Source organism: Ornithodoros turicata, chromosome 2 (assembly GCF_037126465.1).
Source record: "Ornithodoros turicata isolate Travis chromosome 2, ASM3712646v1, whole genome shotgun sequence".
Classification (NCBI taxonomy): Eukaryota; Metazoa; Arthropoda; class Arachnida; order Ixodida; family Argasidae; genus Ornithodoros; species Ornithodoros turicata.
This window is the reverse complement of record NC_088202.1, coordinates 98,718,168-98,744,236: the sequence shown is the minus strand read 5'-3', so window position 1 is coordinate 98,744,236 and position 26,069 is coordinate 98,718,168. Positions and strand designations below refer to the sequence as shown.

Sequence of the window (26,069 nt, the reverse complement as noted above, 5' to 3'; positions counted from 1 at the left end):
AAGAACGAATTGCCATGTTTGGCGAATGACAATATCAGTCGGTCGGATCTAGTATAGTACACGAGCTGGATGGAGTGCTGGAGCAGGGTAGGGCGGTCGGATCTAGTCGGATGCTGCCAATATCATGCTCGGGAAGTTGTTCGACGATGAGGATGACGACGTGGATGTGCACCAATGGAGAACTTTCGGTTACTTGTAGTGACTTTGCGCTCGTTAGCTCATGCTTACCGCCTGGTGTGTAGATCGATGGTAACGCGAAACCCAAAGATATTATAAACGCGCCTAACACTGATACCGGCGATGGTAGATACATTGCATACTTGCAATAATGCGCAAGTAGAAACGTTTGACGCCCGCACATTTCCTAGTTTGTTCCTCGGAGTTTTAAGCATTGGATTTGAGCAATATATATACATGCATGTTTTGGGATTTCCTATCACATCAGAAATTTAAAGAAGGAGAAAAGGAAATTGGCGTCGGTTTGAAGAAAATCTGACGAAGTAGCTACATCAGGCTTGAAAGAGCACTTATAGTTCAAAAGAACAAATATAGGGATGACTACGAACTACCTCCGAAGTGAATTCCAAGTTTGTTATCCAAGTTACGTCACCTCTACAACGCTATGCACGAAATGACATTCGGGCGGAAAGAGACTGTCATAAAACCGAACGAGAAATCTCCATTCGGAGAGTTCGATGCTCACCTCAAGGTCGCCGCGCCTCCGAAGCACACTTTCACTGCGAACACAACGCGAAGCAACCACGGAAACCGTCCTGTTCCGGTGTAGCTTGCCAACAGTCGCTGTTGTAAACTTAGGAGTGTCCTATTATCTCACCGGTGTGTAGCTGAGGAACCCAGGGTACCCGAAGAAAACGAAGTTTCGTAGGCAGCGCGCCACCTCCTCATTGGTTGACCTCTTGCGCCCGAAGAAAGGGAAACAGGACGCAAAAGTGAAACGGCCGGCTAAAGAGGCCACCGTACAACAAGGGTTCCAGAAGCCACCGACACAATCGGCCGGCGAGCGCGTCCAATCGTCCGTCCTGCTTGGGAAAGGCCGCGAAATTTAAGCGTTTTACGCCGCTTTATCTGGAACTGCGGCGGCACATTTGCGTCATCCACCCTCTCGGAGGAGCGTAATTTACGGTGCGGCTTGTTTACACAGCAGACGTTGTACGTACATATGAACAGTATGGGCAAATGAGGACGGGAAGAGGTGAACTTTATTCCCGACGTTGAATGCCGGAACACGTTATGCACGGTAGAACTCGTATGGTACTGTACACGTTTTAAGGAACGTCAAATTACGGAAGACGTCATGTTTGAACAAATCACGTTTTGGAGCAAGAAGGCTCGTTTTAGAAGCGTGTGTCTCAGAAGCAGAAATATTCGGTCAGATATCCACGGAGCCCTATTGGAAAAACGTCTTGAGGTTGCCACAGAAATCCTGAGGATACCTCAGAACTGTCTGTGGTTCTCCTGAGGTTACCTCAAGAAATCCTGAGGCCCTACCTCAGGACCACAAACCCGACTGTGGGTCCTCTAGGGTTACCCCAAGAAATTCTGAGGTTGCTTTCGCTCTTTTGAAGTAACCTCAAGCAATTCTGAGGTTCAACCTCAGAACCCCAGACCTGGCTGTGGTTCTTTTAAGGCTCCGCTTCAAGGCGTCTGACCAGACCGTAGCTCTCCTAGGGTTACCTCAGCTCATCTGTAGTATCAGCATAGCGCCTCACACCTTGATACACCTTACTGCTTTGGGAATTTCGGTAGCCATTTCTTAGGGGCTCTTTTCTTTGAAGAGGTTCGCAAGGTTTTTGTAGTAGAATTTAGTTTGGTGACTTTTAATTTAATCTTGTTAACTTCATTAAATTGTTAACGTTAACTAACCCTACACCAAACCGCAACGCCAAAACGTTACATTAAATTTCGGGTCATCCACATAGGAAGGCATAAATTCAATTATATTCGGTTATAAATTAAAGCTCTACTAGCACAGTAAACAAAAACAAGTTGTACACCAATACGAATGTTACACAAAAATCACAATGAAAGAATTGCTAAAAAGCAAGCGAGCTGCTCATAATAATTCATATTGCTAAAACCCGAGACATAGGGAACTACGAAGAGAGACGGACGCTTCCGCAAATGTCTGTTTTCGTAGCTTCCTAGTCTCGAGGGTTTTGATAATATGCAAACAGTAATCACATTACTCGTGTGAAAAATACACTACAGATTTTTGCATGAGGAATCATCTCAAAACGCAATAAGCACGAATTTTATAGGATAAACGAAATAAGTTTACGCGTTAATTTTTTGTTAGGGGCCATAAATGGCACAGAAAGTTGCAAACAGGAGTTGTTTCGATACTTTCTGCTCCTATGTGCTTCAAACAGGTTGGCAACGCCATTACAATGAAATGTTGTGCAAAGAATCTACAAAAGATGGAAACTTTTGTAGACATGTACGCGGGAAACATGCAACATCGGTGTCGTTTTTACCGCCGCACTCAGTTTCTCCGCTCGAGCGAAGCATCCCTCTTTCTCCCTTTTTCCTTGGTTCGAGAGGGGCAGTACAACAAGTTCCCGCTTTTGTGGTGGAGCAGAGCAAGGCGAAGAAACCATAGGAGAGTCTGTTCGAAACTGAACGACAAATTAAAGTGTTTGAAAAAGTATGTAAAGCCCGATGACCTCAATCACAATAGAAAGTCATTGAACACGAAGTGGTGCTATGGGTGGTCGGTGTTGTTCATCTATCAGGTTGGAGTTCCACCCTGTGGAAACCTCAGCACCTGAGGTAACCCCAGGACCTCAAGCTCTGAGGTAACTCCAGGATCTCAGACTCTGAGGTTGCCCCAAGGCCTCGAGCTCTGAGGCAACCTCAAAACCTCAGATGTCCCATAATACCTCAAGTCCTCAGACTCTGAGGTAACCTCAGGAATTATTTTCAATAGGGAGGAATGATCGAAAGTGAGTATATCATATGTTTGTCAAAAACTGTCCTCGGCAAGAAACAAATCGTACGTTTGTTGCGAAAGAAAGTTACCTATCAATGAAGACACGTGATCGCATGATGATGATGATGATGATGATGATGATTTAAAGAAAAAAATGGGGATTGTAGCCCTCATCACGAGAGCCGGCTACCCCAGATCACCTAAGGAAAGGAATGCCATACACATCATCACAGAGGTCTAAGCGATCAGTATTCAACAGGAATTCGTTAGTCGTCAAGGCTATAGAGAAGATGACGATGGCGGAAGAAGAAGAACTCGTGCAGTGTCAGCCACTACAGAGCAACGTTTTGTATCATGAGTGCCTCCCAGAGATCCTCTGGTGAACCTCCGTTCCAAGGCTTCCTGCCGTTTAGTATCGGCAATGTACTCATCAAGATACTCCCTGGTCTGGACAGTTCTTTCGGCCATGAAATGAACACGGAAGACATGATAACTTGTTCAGAGCTATCGTTCCTGAGAGGTCCCACGGAGGACTTACTGGTGCCATCCTGCACTACAACGAGATCACCGTTGAGCAGCCGTCCATCGCATGTTACCAGCCGCCGCGAAAGTGCAACTGTAGAAAACGCCTCGCAGCAGTCTTGTGTGGGGTCCGTGGAACCGCAACTGGCTTCATATTCCGACACTCAGTAAGAGTAGTGACTAATGAGATTGGCTTTGCATTCGTGACTGCACATGCCTTGGCAGAGGTCATTCTCTAATCTTACCGAAGTCATCTGCCCAGAATATGACATCTGTACGTGCCTTTCCCTTGCAAAAACGTCACTTACTGTTTCTTTGGAGGCTTATACCCCTGTCACACGGGCTAAGTAAGTGTCGCGAAACTGTGATCGCAATGACGACAGATGAGAATGGACTGCGGCAAAATTTTTAGGCGTGCGTCACCATCCCGTTGTAAGAATGGTTTTCTTTGACCTGGAAATTTGATTCCACTCCTTTGGAGTACGACATGCATGACACAAGTGCGTACTGCGTATCGTTACTTGTACTCCGTATGACCACAATAAATATGGCCGCTGACAGATCACCAGGCTGCGAAGCTTTCACGGGCTGTTAACGAGAGTAATTACATGTTCTTTCGGCGCAATGTTACTTAAATCATACAAGCACGCTGTTGAAAATACAGATTTAAAAATATGGTGGTGGCTGGAACCTTATGGTTTTCCTCAGTATTTTTACCTGTACCTCACAACCTGCTGTGGACGCTACGTAGTCGGTATTCCGAAATGAAGTGAAGTGAGTTTGGGGAACTCACTAAATCGTTAGTGCACTTTCTACCGAGTGTCACTAAAAGATATCATGTGACAGCACACGAATTACACTAAGTGCAAGTGCCACTCTGTAAAAGTGACACTAATACCCCTGTCAGACGGACTAATTTAGTGTCACTTTCAACGAGTCACACTTGCACTTACTGTCATTCGTGTGCTGTCGCACAGCATCTTTTAGTGACACTCGGCAGAAAGCGCACTAACGTTTTAGTGAGTTCCCTAAGCTCACTTCACTTCTCTTCGTCTGACCGAGTGTGTGGCCTCGACGGCAGGCTTTGTGGTACAGGTAAAAGTATGGAGAAAAAGCGAGGGGCCCCGACACCACAATATTTTTAAACAAGTGCACAGCGTGTTTATTTTGTTTTAGTACAGTGTGTCATTGTGCCGAAAAAACATGTCGTTACTCTCGTTAACAGCCTGTGACAACTTCGCGGTCTCGGCGATCCGGCGGCGGCCATTTTTGTTGTGGCACATGTTTGAGGCCAATCTGTTTAATGTTGGAAGAATATTTGCAGGAGTGGTTTCTAAGTCAAAGCAAAATATTTTGAGGAAGGTATTGTGGCGCACGCCTAAAAATTTTGCCGCCCTTTTTATTCGTATCTCTCGTAATTGCCATCATTGTTCGTAGCAAGCACGTAGTGAAAGTGACGTTCGCTTGGTTGGAGTGTACTTCACAAAAATGTGTGATTCCTCCTCTGCACCATTGTAAGGTTGGCTAAAGAAACACTTAAGCGGAAGGAGTACATATTTAACTGTCCAGCTGTCCAGTGACGTCAAGCCATGGACATCAATTTTGCGACGTCACGGCAAGAGTGACGACGTGTGTTATACGATGAACTGCTTGCTTGCTTGTTTTGTATAGGGCCAATTCTGCCTGACGGAATAATGCAGTTGACACCAACAACTAAATCGATTGAAGATTGTTGCGATTCTCTTGCTATGAACAGAAAGTGAGACACCTGCCAATGAATGTAGCAATGAAACCCACAGCACAGTACCACCCAGGCGAAAACATGTGTCTCGTGAACGATGCTGAAGGGCAAAAGGGTGTCCGGAACACTGTTTGACGTGCAAACTAGCAGTTTCGATTCTGACACGATAATCATAAGCGTTTCCGTTTACGTGTCATTTGATATATTGGTGTCCTATTTCGATTATACGAACACAGATTTGTACCTTCGTTTTCGTTCTCATTATTTATTGTTCTTGTTATTTCTTCTTTGTTCCGCTGGTTAACATAGGGCTAGCCAATGGATGACGACTCCAATGACGGCTCAATGGATGATGAATAATGGATGACGACTTTCAGCATCAAATCTAACCAGATTAGGAGTCCAAATAACTCGTAACGGATGCTTTTATTTTATTTTAGCGAATGCATCAACAGCAGCCCAGTACGCGCAAGTGGTCTCGTTATTTCAACATGCTAATAAGGCAGTCCCTTTTGCTGTTGAGTTCACTTTCACAAAATTTATTCAAATGTGAGTGCATGGTGAAATTAAAATGAAAAAAAAAATTAAAACGAGGACCGATCCTATAAAGACCATGGAGAGATCAAAACATTACTTTGCAGTAGTGTAGGAAGCAGCTGGAATTTCATTTTTGAAGCACTGGTAATCCCGAATGGATTTCTGTAGATCTCGTGAATAGTATGATTAGATTTGATTATAGCCGAGTTGCTTTCAAAGTCATGTAATTGTGTTTTGTAACAAAGTTATATGTCTGAAACAAAGGACCTCCTAATACCTTCTGTCTAATTTATATTCACACTTTTTAAGGTTCGAAACGTGAAAATTTTACTTTCCCGCTAAGGTTTGCCCTGTCATGAATGAATAAAAATGGTTGATGCCGCTGCTGCACATAGGCATAAGCGCAAAAAATATAAACAAACAAAGAGAGGATAGAAACGGAAAGCCGCTCAGTGGTCAGTCGTGGTAGCCGGTCACGTTCTAAAAGAAAAAAAAAGGGGGTGGCACTGGTAAGCAGTAGGAGCGCGCAACAAAATGATGCGATGGAACGATTCCAGTTTGAGCAAATCTGAAAAAAAAAGTCGATGTAATCGAAAAGAAATGATGTAATCCTAGTGGTGCTAACGGCTTATCATTCTGAGGTGCACGATTGCTTACGTCATCATCTTCCGAGGCATGCATTAAAGGAAGCTAATCGGATGTCCTTCAGTTTGATGCCAGCCCTCGTGGGGTCATTGGAACGAGGCTTGTCTAGGGAGGAGGCTACGTCCGACTGGCTGGAGGCATGCGGCGTATTTTCCCGTACGAAGGTGTTTTCCCGACAGGAAGTAGAAGTATACATACACGCTTATGGCATCTTCGTGACTTGCCTTCACTGCTACCTAATGAGCCAGCAGAAGAGCCAGCAGTATCTTGACGCGCTGAGGGTTGAACACTGAGCCACACGCAAAAGAAGGCTACCTTCCGCACTGGCTACTAGAGTTTATTAACTACGAGCTGTTTTCACGCTGTAACTGCGAGAAGCGGGCGAAGTAAAAGTCATGGTAGAGACAACGTAGTCCGGGTGCCGCGCTAAGCCTCGACAATTGGGAAAGTATCCCAAGTGGAGGTGCGCCATTAACTTGCCTAATTGGCTGTACACAGCCGTGTCATTTGTGGCCGCAATGATGCACTGAAGTCTGAAGTGGGGTGGAATGTCAGCGGAGTCTAAGCAAAGTGATCAAGTGTAATAGAAACGTTACTGCGCGTCCCACTGTCCCAAAAATACATATGCAACACTAGAAACAAGAGATATGGAGCCCATTTACCTTGTTTCTCTTGTACGTTTTTCTGCTTCCTGTACAATTGTGTCGAACTCATCGCAAGCCTTCGACCCTCGTTCGTGTTCTTTTTTTAAGAGGCAGAAAGCGGTGCTTCCCGTTTGGCTTCGTAAATGCTCAGCACGATGCTTCACCGAGCATGTTTCAGGGCAGGCAATGTTCGACAAAGTACTTGAAAATATGTACTTGAAATGCAGTACTAAGTACCTGACATCATGCGTACTTTAAGAACAGTGCTAAGTACCATACTTCAAATGCATTTAAAGTACTCATAACGTGCATTGCAAATTTAGCTTGTATAGGCCCATGTTGGTTGTCATTGTTCTAAAGTTTTACCAAGCATGTTTGCCAAGGACTAGTCAAGAAGTGTGGACAATTTACAGCTGACTCATGAATATAAACTGACACAGATGACAAAAGTTGCATTTACACGCGCACGGACAATCAGTTCTGCTAGCGCAAACTATTATTTTTCTCGGGTTATCCATCTGTCCAGTGCATTAAGACCAAAGAGACACATGTCAAGGTCATTTTCAAACACTTCCCGCCGGAATATAGGTAGCCGGAATTAAGGTTCCGCGAAATATAGGTAGCCGGGATGAAAAAGTATGGGCGCTGGAATTCGCGACGTTATGAGCTCCACAAAGAGAAATCGACTTACTTGACGATTTTTATTCTCACAAATTGGTTCTTGTCAAACACTGCTATAATAGATCTGTACCCGAGAAACGTCATCATGACGTTGGTAGACAGACTGAAGCCGAAACTAATCGGAAGGGGAGGGCTGGGTTCCACGAATGGTCACTTGTTCGCTGCCTCCTATTGAAAGACAAGTAGGACCGAAGGTCGCGTCCCTTTCGGGGACCGTCGTAATCCCCTCACGACCGTGGCTTTCGGGCGCGACCTTGTTCGCCCCTAGATTCGACCGTAGTTCAACTCTACCGAATTGGTGGCGCTGTCGACCATTATGACGTCATTTGTTTACAAACAGGGAGAGGTCTATGGAAAAGCCACTTGAACATCATTCGTTTACTCGCCTTCTGTATCACTTGGCATTGGAGATACTTGCTTTTACAAAACCAGCACGTATGTCATTGTCACATGATTGGAGTTCATGGTAAGCCCCTATAAGCCAGCTGGCAAGTAGAGGCTTTATAACACCTACCGGCAGTGTCACGAATCCCCGACCTTCCTGATTCCGCGACTTCCACTTCCGTCCGCTTCCACACGAATTCGCAAAATTAAGGTCCCGCGAAATATTCCCGAGACGCGCTTCCACACAAATTCGCGAATGATTAAGACCGCGAAATTATCCACTTTTACAGTATTATAGTTTCCTTACGTCTTCCTGGGCCGTTTTTGGTAATTACGTGCTACAGAAGGCTTTACAGTTAAGCGAGTTACATTTCAGCGAAGAAGAAGCTCGTTTTTGTGAGTTATCCTTCAGTGAATGAAGGACGCGGTTTAATGAACGTCGTACTAGAGTTCCGGGTTCGATACCCTGCCATAGCGAGTTTTATTGCGACGGAAGCAACCCTACGAACACGGTATGATAAAGGAAGCTGTCATATCAAAGATTAGCAACATGCTGTCGGACATTTCAAAGAAATGAGGCTATTATAGCTTATTGTCTCTTCGGACCGGGAATCGTGAATCCGTTATAGTAATCGGGAATTTGAGCGGATGAGCGGCTCGTGCACTATTTTGCACTTCCCACTGCGCTCTCTATAAACCAAAACCATGACTTCGAAGTGGGGTTCTACATTGAAGTAAGATTCTGTCCTTACAAGAATACCGGTACGTTACCGTAACATGGGCGCTTGAGCCTCCCGTACCCGCTCTCGAGATTCCACAAACTTACACATGGCATTTTGTTTCTGCTCCTTTTCCAGTGGGCAAGGCTCTGAATATTGCAAAAGCCGACATAAAGTGCTCGCGCCATTCGTGAATTCCGCCGAGTAAACATTGAAGGGCTACGTAGACTAGCCATTGGGCATAGCCGTCTGTCCTTCTGTCCAGTAAATTTCACTACTTCTCATGAAACTGCACAATAAATGTAGATGGGTAGAAATCCAGCGAACCGGTAGAGATGTAGGAAGGGAGTTGCCTCAGGACAGAAGCCGCCGATATTTTGAACAGATAGGGGCTGTTGATTCACAATTCGCATGAACCTTTAAACACGTCACACATAACCCTTTAAATCAGGGTGTCGAACCGAACCCGAACCCGAACCGAAAACCGTACCCGGACCGTTATTTTTGCCGGAACCGAACCCGAACCCGAACCGAAATTTTCATGACACTGTTGAACCCGAACCGGAGCAGAACCGTAAAAAATAGTAGCGGTAACCGGTTCGCAACAAAACGGTTCGGACATAAAAGAAGTCAGCATAAGAGTTCCTCTCTATCCCCGAACGAAGACACATTGGTATCATCATCACGCGCCTATGGATTTCAGAAATGTTCACCTAGCAGTCAGACGACGACGTATAGTAAGTATACTTTCAGCGTCTTTTTAACATGTTGAAGCGCAGTTGTCCTTGTGAGCGCCGCGGCTAGCGCCCCACGCACGCGGTACCGCGTCTACTCTTCAGAGACGAGGTGCCACGCGGACGAATGAAACACGAATGGAGTAGGCCAGTTATATAGCTCTACAGGACGAATATGTGATCAAATAAGCGCCCAAGATTTCCCTTTACATGTCAGCAGTACAAATTAAACAAGTCAGAAACATGAGAAGTGGAGAAGGAGCGTACGCAGAACGGTGCCTGTTTGATTGGTCGTGGTTTGAAAAGTAAATGTGGTTCTGCTTATTGGTAGCGCAGTTGTGTCGTGACACATTGCCGTTGTGTTGTGGATTAACTAGTACACTGCTGTGAGCTCGGACAGAGTAAGGCTGGCAGGCTTATTTTCGACATGCTTCAGTACGGTTTCAGATCGATTCACGAAGGCGATTGCGAAGGCAGTGTGCCGGCATCTACTGTCGTCTATGTTACGCTGTCCATCTTATTAGGCTTCCTTCAAGTGTATCTTGCTGGCACTGTGCGTGTGAAAAAAGAGATTTTGGGAACAGAAAGTAGCAGGACTACACCGCTTCAACAGCGTGAACTCTAGTTGCAATAAGTGTTCATCGATTTCTCATTTCTCTCGCTAAAGGGCTACCTCACCGCTAGAGACGTCACTGCAGACAACAGCAGTAAGCTATTAACCACGCATTTCCTGATAAAAGCAGTTTTATGGAAAATATAAAACGGAAGCGTTGAACCGGTTCGCGAACCGGTTCGGGGCTGCGAACCGGTTTGCGAACCGGTTCGATTTCTGGTGTGGCCGAACCGGAACTGAACCGGAACGAAACCAAAACAACGCGAACCCGAACCCGAACCGAACCCGTATTTTTTGCGGTTCGATACCCTGCTTTAAATACCATGCCAATGATGAGGACGGTGCCCAGAAGAAGAACAGTCTCTGTTCGAAATATCAGCGGCTTCTGTCCTGAGGCAACTCCCTTCCTGCACAATAAATGGTATCTTTCCCACAACATCTCCACTGCAAGCTGCGAGCTGCAGACTGCACAGTTATTTTCGTATCTACGTAAGCTGCCAACGCGTGCACGTTTTCACAACGGCGCAAACAGTGCGAGTAGTATTCTGAACATATTCGCGACACTCTTCAAAGCTGTACAGATATTCGTTGTTAATGATCCGATTCAACGCTATGTAGCAACTGCCGATTAAGCTAAATTATATCCTGTCGAACACGAGGAACTTGCATATTTCGATGAAGCGCAATTGAGCAGTCTGACTTCCGAATTCTAGTAAGGTTCAGCTTGCATCAGTATGATTGTTTCAACACATATTCACTTAGAAGGGAGACGACGTATGATCTGCGTAAGCTTAACGTCACTTTGAGCCCCCTCTGTTTGACGCATGTTTCATTGCAACATTATCACCGCAGGAATAGCAGCGGATCTGTCTACCAAACGAGCATCGACACTCAGACCCTTCTTGGAAGACACGGGGCATCAGCTCCTTCGATACGTGACAGGTATATTGACCCTTATGTAACCGCGTCATTCGCAGCTGTCAAACAAAATAATTTCAGTGTTATGCTACAGCTCACGAAAAAAAAAAAGAAATAAGAAAAACTGGAAAATGGGGCTCGTCAGCCTCAACATCCCTGCTGTAAACCCGCACTGCAATAAATGGTTATAAAGCTCCCGTGCAAAATATGAAATATATGATCTGTAAAGTTGCTTCGCCAACGAGGAGGCCCCTACGGCAAATGTGAGGTAAAAGGCGGCGGAATGTAGTTATGTAATAGAGTTACATAAGCCTTGCCGACACTGCCGTCGAACAGTTTATCAACGATTGATCGCCGTACAGCGTTTGCCCTTGAAGCTTCATGCGATGCTTGTGTACTGTGCCCTGCTAACGAACTCTTCGCGGGGAAAGTGTGCCACCAATTCAGAACTTCTCCGGCTTCCGTACGATTGATGTCGTAGTCAGCTGGGGTCAAGGTCCTCACACCAGAAAACGTCTGAACAAGTTGTTGCCCAATTGTGTAGTGGTGTGGATATACGTCTGTAGATGCATTCCCATCATTCTGTTAGGCGGGCACGCACAAAATATGCGCACACAGAAATATTTCGGGCTGCGCTGACGTCGTGCTTTCTCAAGCTTGGCAACGATTAGCCGGTCCGAGCAAACCCTTGCAAAGCTTTGTTTTAGCGGCGTATAGTGGACTGTATATTGGGCAATCGCAAAATCTAATATCCTGTGGGTTTCTGCTCTACGTCATGTTGATGATGATGATGATTGAAAGAAAAAAATGGGGCTTGTAGCCCTCATCACAAGGGCCGGCTACCCCAGATCCCCTAAGGAAAGGAATGCCAGACACGTCCACCCACACCCACTGGAGATGTCGCGAAGCGGCAACGAACGCCACAGACAGGGTCATAGCCCGTCTAACAGCTTGGTGCCCCTTAAAAACTGTGTAACGCTCGCAAAGCTGGCAGTTGAGTGCTCGTTGGCCATGGGCCCAGCACCTTCTGCACTCCGAATTGTCCAGTCTGTGGCTCAATCGAAGACGTCGAACATATTATAGTTACGTGCCCAAGATACTCTGAGTGTCGTCACAGACTTATAGCCGCGTTAGGCCGGGTTGACAATCGACCCTCTACGTCATGTTATGCAGCATGTTCAGACATCGTTCTTTGTTGTACGCGTGAACCATGTCTGTTACTATCTTTGTTCCTCCGTCCCACATTTGGAACAAACTGGCTGTCGATGCGTTCGAGAAATGTTTAAACAAATTCTTAAGTAAGGCCGATACTGGCGTTTGCTCATGAAAATTCACGCAACTGCCAAGTTTTGGTGGCATACCACTTGTTGCACGGCAATTTGCGGCGATTTGTTTATCGACCAACGTGGAGATTAGCCTGCAAGCGAAATGTATCCCAACATGAGCCTTAGCCGTCAGCTGACACATGAGGTGAACAGATACTTCTTTCACTGTCGGCACCTATACGCAGAAAAACAACTGAATTAGACCATAAATGTATTTGCACCCCTCCCGTGTGCTTACTTATTTGTCGCTCCGGTGAAATGCCCTAGGTAAAAGTGTAACCGCTTCCCGCACTGGTAGAACTGTCACGTGATGACGAAGGGAATTCATTGCTCCGTCGCTGAACTGGACGACAGTGGTCTCCGTTCGACTTGCAAGTATAGTGTACCCTACAGTGGATAGGAGATATGCTAGGGTTTACAACGCTAGGTGTCTGACCTATTGGACAGAAAACTGGTGAGTGCGTTTGTACGCACTTTTGCAGGTGGATTATGCGACTTAAAAAGTTGGCTACTATACAACCAGAAAACAAACGCGTCAAAAGTCGCAAATTAGCTGGGACCATCTCTCGTCCGAGAACATTACACGGCTCCGCTGCATGTCTGCCCTATGTCGTCTATTCTCTGCATCGCATCTCCGTTTTCTCCAATGGGCCACCGTGCAGAGGATGTACAGCGTGTGTATCACCATGTACACAGAGCAGATAATGCTCGTGCAAACGCCTACGCACATTGTCTCGATATCTCTGGCGATACAGCCTAGAGTAGAGGTCGAGGGTATAGAGCCATCGATTGTCAATAATATCAGCTAGCTGTTTCTCTCTGATTTTTCCTTCCTTTTCCAACTTGAAACTGTAAGCAAAGGCAACTATAGAGTGCATATATGTAGGAAATTATTGCAGTGCTTCTGAATATTGTCATAATCGTTTGTGGGACTACGTAGTCTTCTCGAATCGTTTTTCATATTTTCAGCATGTATTCAGCAATGAATTCTGAATGCATAGTCCGGCTCCACAATCACAACTCCTGTTTTTCGTGAATGTTTTTATTTATTCTATGGTATATCAGGGTATTTTATGGTAATTACCGCCATTATTTTCTGTCTGGCCGTTCATAATGTGGTCTAAGGTCAATGCGGCCTGCGACTAGATTTGAGTTTTGAGGCCTCTGGGAGGCAACTGTCGACGGAAAGGTTCAGCACCCACAGTTGTGTTTCACCTGCAGCAATACTTCATCTACCTTTATCTAGCTCTCATGATGGAACGGAACCATCACAGGAAATGTAGATAACCACGGCTGACTGTCCTGAAATTTTTATACATGTATTACTTTTTATGTTATTAATTTGTATTTGTATTCCTGTGGAGAGAACACGGTAATTTTATTGGCATTTCCTGTGTACATGTCGGGCGGTGCACTGTGTGGAGTACAAATAGGAGCTCTTGCAAAACTAACGCATACTTCCAACCATTCCAGCCCCGCAAGAGAGCATCCCACGAAGACTCTGCGAGTGACTAGTCTTTTCGCGTACTCCGTGTTGATCCTCGGCGTGCTTACTTGCACAGCACTTTTCGGGTACTCGACGATATCACGTGAGTTTCGCCAGGGTAACCGACAAACTCCAAAGTAGGTACTTTGTTTACAGTGTACAAGAATGGCGGGCAGTTACGAAAGCGGCAGTTGAAAGACTCAACAAGTACGAGTAAGCATAATTACATTTCGCGTACTCCTCCCGCCCACAACGACACTTTGTTTTTCATGAGCCTCCAAGGTGGCTCGTAGACTGATGCAGTTGTTTCTTGCCACAGCGACTCCCCATGTGGCCCACTCCAGTACGGCTAACCTGCGCCTTTCCCAACCCTCTCGTACGGCACATCACACCTCACCGGATAAAAATGCAACGTCGGACTCTCCTGGGCTGTAAGTACTGTTGACTCTCGATGACCTTGCGCCGTTCCGCAATTTCTCCCCGTTGACGTACGACTCGTCAGCATCCTGTGTGAAATGCAAACTTCGAAAAATCGAGGTTGACACGACGTTTGCACACGCAATAACGATTTTTTTTTCGTATCCACTTCTGTCTCCGCTCCCATGAACTGCTTTTCCAAGACACTGAGCAAATGAAATGCCGTCTGAAGGAAGGAACGTCGTGCAATGTTTATGCACTGAGAGCTGCTGACACAGCGTCAGACGTGTACAAGATACTTAAAAATGTATTTAAGATAAGATAATAAATACTAACGTTAGAATGTAATTAAGATAGAGTATAAATACATGAAAATTAATGTAATTAAGATAGAGTACAAAATACTTCAAAAAGTATTTGAAATACAATTAAGATACTATTTATTCTTGAACGCAAAAAGTTACCAGTCAGTGGTCAATGCGGTAAGTCGCCGCTACGTGACATGAATCACCTAAACCCCGCGCACTATGCTGACCGCCGCTGTGTGATAGGAGTCATCTAAACACAAGTCCCAAAAAGATGACAAAGAGATACCACATAAATCTCCACTAAGTATATATGACCCAGAACAAAGCAAACTTCTAGCATGTCCCTGCTCGGTGAGGTCATAATTCGGCATAACCATGTTAGGGCACGGCACACATAATAGAACCTTGACAGGCCAAGGATTAGTACACACAGGGCAAGATCTCTAAATGGGGACTTCCAAGAAGGGCCTATCTCCGGGTCAAGTCCAAGGAACTCAGGAAATTTCCACTGAACAAGCAAGATAATGGAAAGACGAGACACAGAAAGTCTGAGAGGGAGATCCAAAATATGTAATTAGAGTATTGAGTAGAAAATACCATAAAATGTATTTGAAATAGAGTACAAATACACGAAACAAAAAGTTTTGAGTAGAGTACCAAAATACCGAAAATTGTATTTAAAATACAGTATTTTAAATACAATACTCCAAATACGTACAAGTCTGCACAGCGTCATATTCTCTCTGGTGCATGTGTACACAGGATTCTTTCAAGCTATGAGTGGGCTTGCTTTGCATATTCACTCAAGGAGGCCGTTACAACAAAGTACAGATCTGAACGGCGCCATTACCCCCATTATGTGGGCGGCCTTGTCAAGTGAAACTGTGCCCGTGGAATAGAGTGCAGGACAGAAAATTACTTCATCGCGTGCCTTAACCACAGAGTTGCACAAAGCATTCTTTCGTCGCGTGCTTCTTCAACATTATATATGACATAATGTAGCAAAACTTCACAGACATGATCTTGTGAGGTATGGTGGTGTCAACTGCTCTACGTGACCTCTAAGTTGTGCCCTTAGCGATACAACGTGCAACACAATGTGTACGTCTCATATTACCAAAATCATAAGGTGTAACTACGGGCTTTGGAAGTGCCCGGTCGCAGCGCCCATTCAGTATTTCTGTCCGGATTAGTAGTCTGCTCTAAATTTACGCTAACATTTTGCATAAAAAGGCGAAGAAACACATCATGATACCTTGTTATCTGTGCGTTCCGCAGTGTGTTGTGCATGGCCTGCTCGAACTATATCTACCCATAACGTATGCTGCTACATGCAAGTTCGACGTCATTCTACCCTTCATATTTAAATATTGCAGCACAATATGCGTACGGAGACCTACAAAAAGAAAAGTAGGCTATGTCGTTCAAGGACGACGGAAAATCTACGGTTATTCGCACGAAAAGGAGGGTGAAAGTACGTACTATAATCTTTGTACTGGTCACCATGGTTACCTTACCCATTGTCTATCTCTCAGTGCGTGCCTCTCTCAAGCGCTGCCTCGTATGGCTATTTTTCAATTGACCCTGTATGTGGTACCTACATTAAGCGAACGCAACATGTGTGCATGCAGCACTTAGCGAGCATGAAAACAAGGAATGCCAAGTTCTACCGCCGCCCCGCTTTGAGATAAAAGATCCCGAAGATTGCAATGGTCCATTTTCAATGCCTTTCTCAAAACGAAGTGGCTACACCTACGCGTTACTGGTAGTACTGGAATACCGGTAGTATAATTTGCGCGAGGACTTAATTTCCGGGAGCTTTGCGAAAGTTATTTTTCCGAGAAATTAGCGCCCCGCGAAGTAAGTGAACCCCTAAGAACTCCGTGGTGCAGCACCAACGTACCGCGAAATCAGACGTGTGCCGTGCCATTAGCGTGTCTTGGGTGGCTCAAACGAGCCAACCTAGCGGCGCTTAGGAGAAATAAAGGGGAAGAGCGTTTCGACTATCCCATTTGTGCTGCGGCCTGCTGGGGTGTCCGCCTTGCCATGAACTGTTGACTCGGCATTACCCTCAGTTGTGGTTATCGTCGTGACGCTTGTTTGGGTTTGCGGCGATGTATATATGGCCGATGTCGCACGGATGCGATGCCGTTGAGTCAATAGAGAGTTTTAGTGCATCGTACACTAGCGCCTTTGCGTACGTAGGGGATGGCGTTGGTAGTTCTGCGCACGCCCATAACAGAAAGAAAGCCTCGCGCAGTGCGCAGAAACACCAACGCTATCCCTTAGGTACGCAAATGCGATAGCGTACGGTGTACTAAAACTCTGTATTGATATAAGCGAAGGTTGATACAGGCATTGACACACGCGAAGGTGAGTGGGGCATCTTCAGCATTGCGATAAAACAAATGAGGATGCACGGAGTCTAGTGGCAAATTTATTGGATTTGCTGTCCATCTTCGCGTGTATCAATGAGATAACAGCATCGCAGCCGTGCGATATCGGCCAGCATACACTATAATCGCCGCAAACCCAAACAAACGTCACGACGATAACCACAGTTGAGGGTAATGCCGAGTCAACAGCTCATGGCAAGACGGACACCACCGCAGCACAAGTTTAAAATTGTTGGGCTTGCCACGACCTGTTTGCCCGCACACTGCTGTAAACGGCCGAAGCTATCGAAAGTTCGAAACCCCCTTTTTGGGATCTCCAATTCTCTCGATCATTCAACTTGATTGTTGCTGATTGTTGACTAGTGAAAGTGAACAACGAAACATATTGTGATCTCTAGACGGCACCTTTGAAGCCCGCATGAGGACAAAACATCGTGGCCCTCTCGAAAAGCGTGCACTGCTCCATACATGATGACAAGCCCTACCTGCGTATGTCACGTTTGGCTGTACTTCAGTCATTCGTGATCTTCGATTAAAGTGTCTTCCAGATCCGCCATATTCGCATGACGTGGTATCGTCAGATACATATGTACCATATATTCGGCAGTCTCAAGGGGGGAGCTTGACGGCCGGAAGTTTGTTTCCGACGGAGGTGTCAAGCAAGCGGTACATGGATGACACCCGACCCAAAGACTTCTTCTCAGTTGGAATACAGGCGCTTTCCAAACGACTGCGCACCTGCATTTAAAATGCGGAAAAATTCGTAGAAACATGATACGCTGTTTCGTAGAATATCCCCCAAGCAGCACAGAATCTTACACGTAAGGTTTACCTGCCTATATAGTATCGGGACAAGTTGCGCGTGCCGCAGGGTAGGACCGCTTGGGTATCTTTTGACGTGCGCCCGATATGTTCGACAGGCGGTGCTGGAAGCAATGTTTACCTCCCCCACATTGCTACCGTCCTCGGCCGGGTTTTAACCCGCGATCTTGAGCTCAGCAAGCCAACACGTTACCGACTGAGCTACCGACGAGGGCTAATACTGGGTAGGCGTCGACAAAATTGTTCCAATATTGCTCCAAACTCCTGAAGTGGAGTGGAATCGGGTTGAGCCTCGGTCACTCCGCGCCCCAAAGCGTGGAACATCACTAAAGGTGCTGCCCGCGAAATCCGGAAGTAGCATTCGCTTCAGCAGCCTCGGCTCGGATGCTATGTTGTGGGATGATACGCATCAGTTTGCTGCAAAACTTAGATTGCAGGTTCAAATCGACGCAAGCAGCCAGAGTATTCATCCAATAAAGCAGAGGCGGAGAGTTTTCATTTTCCCGGGGGGAGCAAGGGCGCACCGCGAAGTAAGTACTCTGGCGGGGGGATCTGTTTATTAAGAAAAAAAGAAAGGAAAGGTAAGCCAGATGGATGTCGGCTTATTATTAAAAAAAAAAGTGAAAGGGGGAAGACAAAAAAGGCAAAGAAAAGAACGCAAAAGAAAACAAAAAGAAGGAAGGAAAAGAAAAATGAACAACACAAAACTAAAGCTGAAGAATAACACACTCTGGCGGGATCCTATGATGTATTCAGAACTGGTATAGAAATAAGAGGAAGGAAGAACAGAAAAAACAAAAAAACAAAAAAACAGAGAGAACGTAAACAGTGAATATGTGCACAACTGAAGGCATTACGCCATTGAAAACTGAGTGCAAAAAGAACAAAATGCATTGAATCCTCGGTGTGTGACCCGAAATGCGGGCAATATATGAATATGGTCAATGGAGCAGCGGGAGTTGAACCCGCTCCCAACGGATATGCGTTCCGAAGATCCTACCGTTTTATGCAGCTGCTGGTATACCTTTTCGACTGCTTCGTTTCATGGATCTGATTGCTTTGGGCGAAATTCGGGCTATGTGTTGTGTCATCCTCTGTGTGTCTTCGTATGTATTCGTAATATGTATTCGCTCCGCCATACTCATTATCACAGTAGAAGCTTCTACTGTGATAATGAGTATGGCGGAGCGAATACATATTTTACAAATTGAAAGATGCATTTTTGGGATTGGTGCCTCTTCGCTCTTTTTACCCGGACGCGCCGAGCCCCAAAGGTTGGTGTCAGTCTCTTAGCGGGACTTCCCGGGGGAGGCGGCGCCCCCCCCCCCCCCCCCCGCAGTCGGCGCCTATGCAATAAAGCCTTGGACAAACTGTCACAACCAGAGAGGCATCTTTTTTTTTGTACGTTTGACTTCGTTACGTTTTCAACGAAAGAAATGAAGTCTGTTGTGTCACAGGGGGCTTGTGCAGTAATAACAAACTCTTTGCACGTTCCTATGGCAAGAAAAATGTCAAGCCATATTACCGCGTTCTTCAAGAAACGCGGCTATCGAAACGCCCTGCGTCCTTGTACTGCATTTCTTAGTTTTTTTTACGACGTACTTCTAACCCGAGACCTGTTCAACGGTGCCCTTCCGTTCGTCATGGAAGTGACCCCTTGTTTCGTAAGTGGTAAACACTGTCATTCTACATCAGGTGCTGCATACGCCATCGAATTTACATGAAGGCTAGGTCAAACGGTTCGCATAATTCCATTTGTTGAACTGCTATTCGTCTGCAATGCGACATGACCCTATCAGTACCACAGGAGATCTTTTTTTCCTTTTTCTTCTTGCGCAACCAGAATTTTCATACAATTAAGGTACCCGCTTAACCTTATGGCCCTACTTAACATGACTCCAACACGCGCACACACACACACACGCATGCTGCACGCACGCACACGCCGACCGGCCGACCAACTCAGAACCATCTGGTATATTACTTCACAATATAACTTGACCATGTCCGAACATTGTTCTGAAGTATTAAACCATTTGCCGGTTCTGAGTTGGCGTGTGCGTTGTACTGGGCCTTTACCTCCTACTCAGGGCAATGATATCGGACACACACCCCTTTAGTTTTTTACTCGATGATTCGGATGACAAAGTGAAGTCCGTGTGAACCAGTTGTCTATTGTATACTACTGTCAAATTAATTACTCCCAAGTGACATAATATTTCTCTTTTATCTACTTAGCAACTTGCTTTACACGTGCTGTCACCCGTTCGCACTGCTCCTGCGGTGGAATTAAACCTGAAACGAAATGGGCATCAGTTACGCAAAAGAGAGAGAGAAAAAATGTTGTGATCCCTGCCTTAAAGCGGCATGGTGTCTGGTATGCGCATCGCGATTCGCGGATGCCATTCTCGTGTTCTGTGATTATTTTCCCCGTCAACAAGCAAGTGCGTCGAATTTGTATGTTCGCGGTGGTTGACTCGCAGTACGACCTTGTGAAGACGGCCGGACGTTGGCCTTGGGGCCTTTGAGAAGGGGCAGTGCGCGGCCGAGTGGAACGTTCGAACTGCAGTCACTGTAGCTCGGACGTCATGATTTCATTTTGTGGATGTGTCGTAACGTATGTGAACAGTGGAAGAGTTAGTTATTTGGAAGAGCGTGAAGTCTGCATCTTTCAAAGCTCCCAGCGCTCACAAATGAAAAAAACTGTTGGCATCGTGGAGCAACGCGGTAGCTGAACACCATCAGACATCCACACGACATCCACACGATCTTCCTACAGGATCTGCGTTGCGTTCGTGACTAAGAGCGGTGATAAAACGGCAACCTGTTTTTCGGACGTGCTAGTAATGGAACATTCCCACGGTACAACTATTTTATATCACTTTGCAAGCACTTGCATAGTGCAAGAGCGAAGCCGAAGTACCAGAAATTTACGGTTTTAATCACACCTTGTTTATGGTGCCTCGGGATCGATTCTCCCAGCCTACGGAGGCATCGATGTGCATGACTGACGATGACCGTCTGTCTGGTAGTGAGAGTGGTTGCTTCGCATTTTTCGAAATTATTACATTAATTAGACTCATTAATTACATTTGATTTGAAACTCAAAAATGATTCTTGAAAACAAAAGCGGCCTGCCTACGGGATGCTCAAAACGCAGTCCGTATTCTTTCTTTCGTGTATTTTTTTTTACAAGAAATATATGTTCTGTGTGTGGGTACAGGAGTTCAACTATAGTTCAACTTCTTCTAATGGTTGTTGTTAAAGATGGTGTCACCCTTGCACTACATGGACCGTCATCAGCATCACTGCTCGTGAGCGAGCATTAGTTCTCCATCCTGCTTTGCGATTAAACGTTGTTCAGTCGTCACGGATCCTTTCTGCATTCTTGCACATTTGGTAACCCGGGGGTATACGGTGTTTACGCAAGAATTACGGAAGTAGGTGTACGGCGAACTGCGTTACAATGAACAATTTGGAACGGTCGAAGAGCGCACATGCCACTTGTCGTGTGACAGTTACGAGTACCATCATTAGGGAGCTTTAGGAAATCGTTAGCACCCTCCGATCCCGGCTCCGTATCGCTGTCAATCAATCAGATATCAGCAACGTGATGTCAGCCACACCAAAGGAATCTAGCAATTGGCCAATCATGTTTTCCGAAAACTTGTCGCGAAGCGTTTACGGTTTCCTGAGACTCCCTAGTGAACCCCACCCCACTGAATGCCGACCAGCTGAGAGCGAAGCTTGCTTTTTTGGGAGTAAAGGCTGCAAGCTTGACTCCGTCGAATGAAGCCGCATTCAAACTCTCGTGGATGAAGACTCGTTGGAGAGTGAATGCGACACTCGCGATCACTATCTGGAGTCCAACAAGTCCAAGTCCAACGAGTCCATCAAGCCCGAGCACAGCTGGACTCTGCAGTGACTTTTGCAAGGCATGAAGGCGGGGGCAGGGTGTATCTGCCAGGGATGATACGGCTGCCTGTGTTTGGGTCGAAAGACGTCTGACAGAGGAGCGACAGTTTTAAACATGAGACGACTCCCTCGGTGGTTATGAGTGTTATCCTCAGCGACGCCTCTTCCGAAGGAACAAAGATAACTCGAGAATAGAGCCCGGGACCGTGCAGAGATTTTGGGCTCCAACATAGTTGTGACGCGAGCTAACTCTGAAGCCAGCAGCCCCGAAAAGGCACATTCTGCGGCGAAGCCTAGAGAGGCCCAAAAGCCATACAGTGAAACAACGCTGCAGTCGAGGACAAGGCGTCATGTTCCCCGAAAATGAGGATATGCCTTCGAAACTTGGAACTGGCTACGAGAAAGTTCAGGAGGACATCAACCTCGACAGGACGGATATCGGTTGGAGAAAGTGGAGAAAAGGTGAAGGACACGTTCACTGAACTCGCCGGAAATCTGTCCGGAGACGGTGATTGGATCATCACGGTGAACCTCTCTGATGAGCTGTTTACATCCAAATCTACAAGCCATGACGTTACGCCAATGTTCTCAGCGCCCGAAGAGTTCTCCATCCGTCGGAGAAGCTCCAGATGTGCCTAGACGGACTTTCCCGAGAGTTCAGAGAGCAAAGGGGACGTGCTTCACTTGTACTCTCGGGAAAGTCCGTCTGGAACGGATGAACGGATGGTTGAACTCGCAGGCTGTTTTAATACAGCTCCTCTATTGTTATTTACCTATACACGCTCGAAACTCGTCAGCCTCTGCTCCTGGATCTCGGGGTCCATAGCCGAGGTTGTCGAGGTTGAACCGGCTTTTGAGGCCAGGTAATGTCATGATCTCAGCGAACCATTTATGCGACCGTTTTATAGGGTGTGTGCAGATAAGGAGGTATATACCCATATTTGCGATGTAACCCGTTCCCTGCTTACCAGTCGAACTTCCGGTGGGGCATGAAGGCGCATTTGTGCGATCTAAACCAACAAAAAGATCTTGATAACTAAACTGTGTGCCAGAAAAAATATAGCCAAGAAACGGATTTCCAATAGGGCATGGCGGTCTCCTCACAGTTGCGTTGAGCTACTCGAAATGCACTGAGAACAACGTGTGCGCGGCTAGTATTTTGTTTGCATCACTGCGTTTGCCCAAACTCAGTCTTTGTCTGTGCTTCATACGACCAAACACACGTCTTGGACCATTGCAGGTCGGTGCTGCGTTGGCTGTCAGACAGTCAGCTTGTAATATACTTGACAATGCCGCGGTCTCGAGGGCTTCGGTCGGCGCATCTTTGGAAGTCTTAGACCCGGTTTCACCAACGCAAGTTAGCACTTAAACAGAGATTAGACTTGATGTTAATCGTCAAGCCTGTTTCACCAATGCAGGACAGTGATGTTTCCCGACACACAGTGTCACAGAAAGCATTTGGTAACGCAGCTTTGACGATTAGCACCGAGTTCAGGGACGTCTAATCTCGGTTTAAGCGTTAACTGGCGTTGGTGAAACCGGGCCTTAGTAGTCTTTGTTGGTGAGTAAATAGAAATAAAACATATCCCGAGTTCCTTTCCACTTTACTATGATTATCTAATGTGATATGATTATTCTTCATCGTTGTTGCCGTTATTATTATGAGGTATTGCGTCCTCGTTATGCATATTGCTCTCTTTGCAGGTTGCGAGCCGCAGTATCCGATGTTACCTTCCATGCAGAAAATGGAACATCCTCAAATATTTCGACGCAGGGGACGCTGAGTACACTTGTCACTCCCTGACTATTGAGTGACATGCATATTTTGAGGACGTAAACGTATTTCTACAGAAATTCCCATTAGGTGTTCATACTGTCATCAACATTTACAGAGTTCAAACACTTATGAATACGGAATAAATATGGCGTTGATACATCCGGCAGTTTATTTTTTGTTAGGTGAAATTACATTTACTAACGTGCTGAGATTTGCAAAGCCCAGCCTTCCTCGTTATCACTACCGATCTGAAATCCTGAAACACGCACGTGTTTATAATTTGTATTTTGTATTTAAATACAGACTCGGAAAATGTATTTATAATTATATTTAAATACCAATTTCTGGTATTTATTTTTGTGAATACTTTATAAATACTCCTAAATATGCAAGATACTGACACATAGATTAAAATTACCCTGCATTGACCTTTCAGTAAGAAAGGAAAAGCAGAGTTTGGAGAACCGCGCAGTTATGCCGTGTTTTCAAGCATGCACATGCGACAAATGCGACAATTTTAGATGGTGGGTTTTTCGCTGTTGTCACGGACAACGGTCGGGACTACCCGACTACCTTGTTGTAAGAAGAATCTTTGCCAAATTTAATACGAGCCTTTCTTCATCGGCACCTGTGAAGAGGTGTTCTCCTTTCTGAATCTGACTCTATGGCCGACCAGAAAATACCTAGAAGGTGCAGTCTTCGAGAAACTTCTAGTATTAAAATCGTCATGATAATCTGACAAATAAGTGCTATTGTTCCTTGCTAATTTGTTGTTATGAGCATCATTATTCCTGTAATTCCAGATGACATATTCCTCACAGTATTTATGGTAGTAGTTATAGTATTTAAATACTCATATTGAAAAGTATTTATGCGGAGTATTTATACACCTCTTTCAACAAAGTATTTTGTATTTATATTTAAATACTCAAAAAATGTATTTATGCCCATCCCTGTAGGGTTTAAGACCCGAAGGGTTCCTATGGTAGCCTTGGGGCAGCCCTAGGGCGTCTTGGGGTAACCCTAGGAGTTGACGACGTAACCCTAGGAGTTGACGACGTTACCCTAGCAGAACGTCAGGATTTCTGTCGCAACCTTTTACTTTCGACCTGAGGTAAGATTTTCCTTTTACCTCCAACCTTTTCTCAATAGGGATAGTAATGGTTTAGCTGAATGCACATGTGTGACCGCTGTCCATAATATCTGCTTTGAAAACAGCAGCGCAGATCAAACGCGATTCGCCGAGTACTGCTCTGTGTCTTCCGTCTTTTTATTGCCCAAGCTGGAGCTCAGCTTACCTGCGTTTATGCTAACAACGACGAACCACCTGCGACAACACGCCGACGTATGCGCGGCCGAGCCCATGCCTCATCATTAGCGCCATTACTTTGCGCGTGTCCTCATCGCTCACATATCGTGCCTCATGACCATGCACTTCCGCTGCTTCGCTCTGCCCAGGTTAATGCAGGCCAGCATAACTCGTTGATGCGGAAGTGAAAGTACCAGGGTCAGTGCCATGCAAACTTCCTCTTCGAAAGACACGAAGGAGGGATTGTCCTGCTTTCGCCGATGCGGAGGATTACAAGTAACCAACCGTCAACAGCTTCGACAACTGATCGAGGTGTCAGGCTGACATTTCATTGTGTAACGTGGGCTCGCTGTGTCGGAAGTGTTTGTTTGACCAAACGGACAATGGCGACCGGAAACTGGATGATATCGCTCAGTCACGCTGACCTCTGCTTCGTTTCTGCACGTGTCACCGGCTCCAATGAAACGTGCAGATCACTTCCGGCTATGTTCAATGCATGTTTGTTTTTAGCACCGTCTGCTGGCGCGTCATTGTGACTGAAATAGACGTGCACTATTCTCTATGCACGTGTGACGTTCGAGTTAATGGTTTCTAGTGTGATACACGTTTGTGACGGTATGACGGATGAATGTTTACAAGCTTCTGGTGACATTTCCGACAAGTTGAGTACGTCGACCAGAACCGCTCTCAATTCGAAGTTATGTGGCTTCCATTGTGCCCGATTTGTTTGAAATCGATTAACGCGAAAAGTATAGAATCGCCGTGTTGCAACGCGGTATCCAAAAGCGATTCGCTCTCCGGCTCATACGGAATGAGCGTGAAACATGCATGAAAAGCCCATTGGAAGGTTGCGTCTTTTTCAGGTTGTTTGTGTGTTTCAGTGCCACCAGACAGAAGTGCAAGAAGATGCAGAACGCGTTCGGGATTGCTTAAGACACGATGAACGAACGCAAAAGAGGCAAGGACGTACAGTGTTCACTGGCAACAGGTTTATTGAGACACACGGAAAACGTTTCTGTGCCTCAATAAAGCGGCACCGAAAGTAATTGCCAATGAGCGCTGTCCGTCCCCGTCCGCGTCCATTTTGCGTTCGGTCAGATCTGCACTACCGTTGACTCAAGCTGTTACTATCTGGGTATGTACATGATACTGACTAGCAAAGGTATGGCACACAAATAATCAGAGCTCAAAGCATTGAGAATCGGGTACTAAATACTCAGAAAGGT

General features: G+C 45.8%; 1 protein-coding gene and 1 long non-coding RNA gene across 7 annotated transcripts in view; both read left to right on the top strand.

The window, feature by feature from the left end:
• LOC135385826 (uncharacterized) overlaps positions 1-23,693 on the top strand; it is a 109,955-nt gene extending 86,262 nt beyond the window's left edge. For 3 of the 6 annotated variants that reach the window (XR_010420510.1, XR_010420508.1, XR_010420509.1), the window contains exons 2-6: positions 11,023-11,112; positions 13,887-14,002; positions 14,056-14,112; positions 14,219-14,330; positions 23,462-23,693. Coding sequence is in view for 3 of the 6 variants with exons in the window: in XM_064615359.1 (XP_064471429.1) it covers positions 3,305-3,639; positions 11,023-11,112; positions 13,887-14,002; positions 14,056-14,112; positions 14,219-14,330; positions 23,462-23,561 (810 nt within the window). In the remaining 3 variants the exon portion in view is untranslated. Of the gene's footprint in view, positions 1-3,280; positions 3,640-6,519; positions 6,552-11,022; positions 11,113-13,886; positions 14,003-14,055; positions 14,113-14,218; positions 14,331-23,461 lie in introns of those variants that run through there. The other 3 variants (XM_064615360.1, XM_064615359.1, XM_064615361.1) reach the window with 3 other exon arrangements.
• Positions 23,694-24,582: 889 nt separating this feature from the next.
• On the top strand, positions 24,583-25,405 carry LOC135383881 (uncharacterized). Its single transcript, XR_010420125.1, has 2 exons — positions 24,583-24,648; positions 24,993-25,405. It is a non-coding gene; the product is annotated as an uncharacterized LOC135383881 (long non-coding RNA).
• Positions 25,406-26,069: the final 664 nt, after the last annotated feature.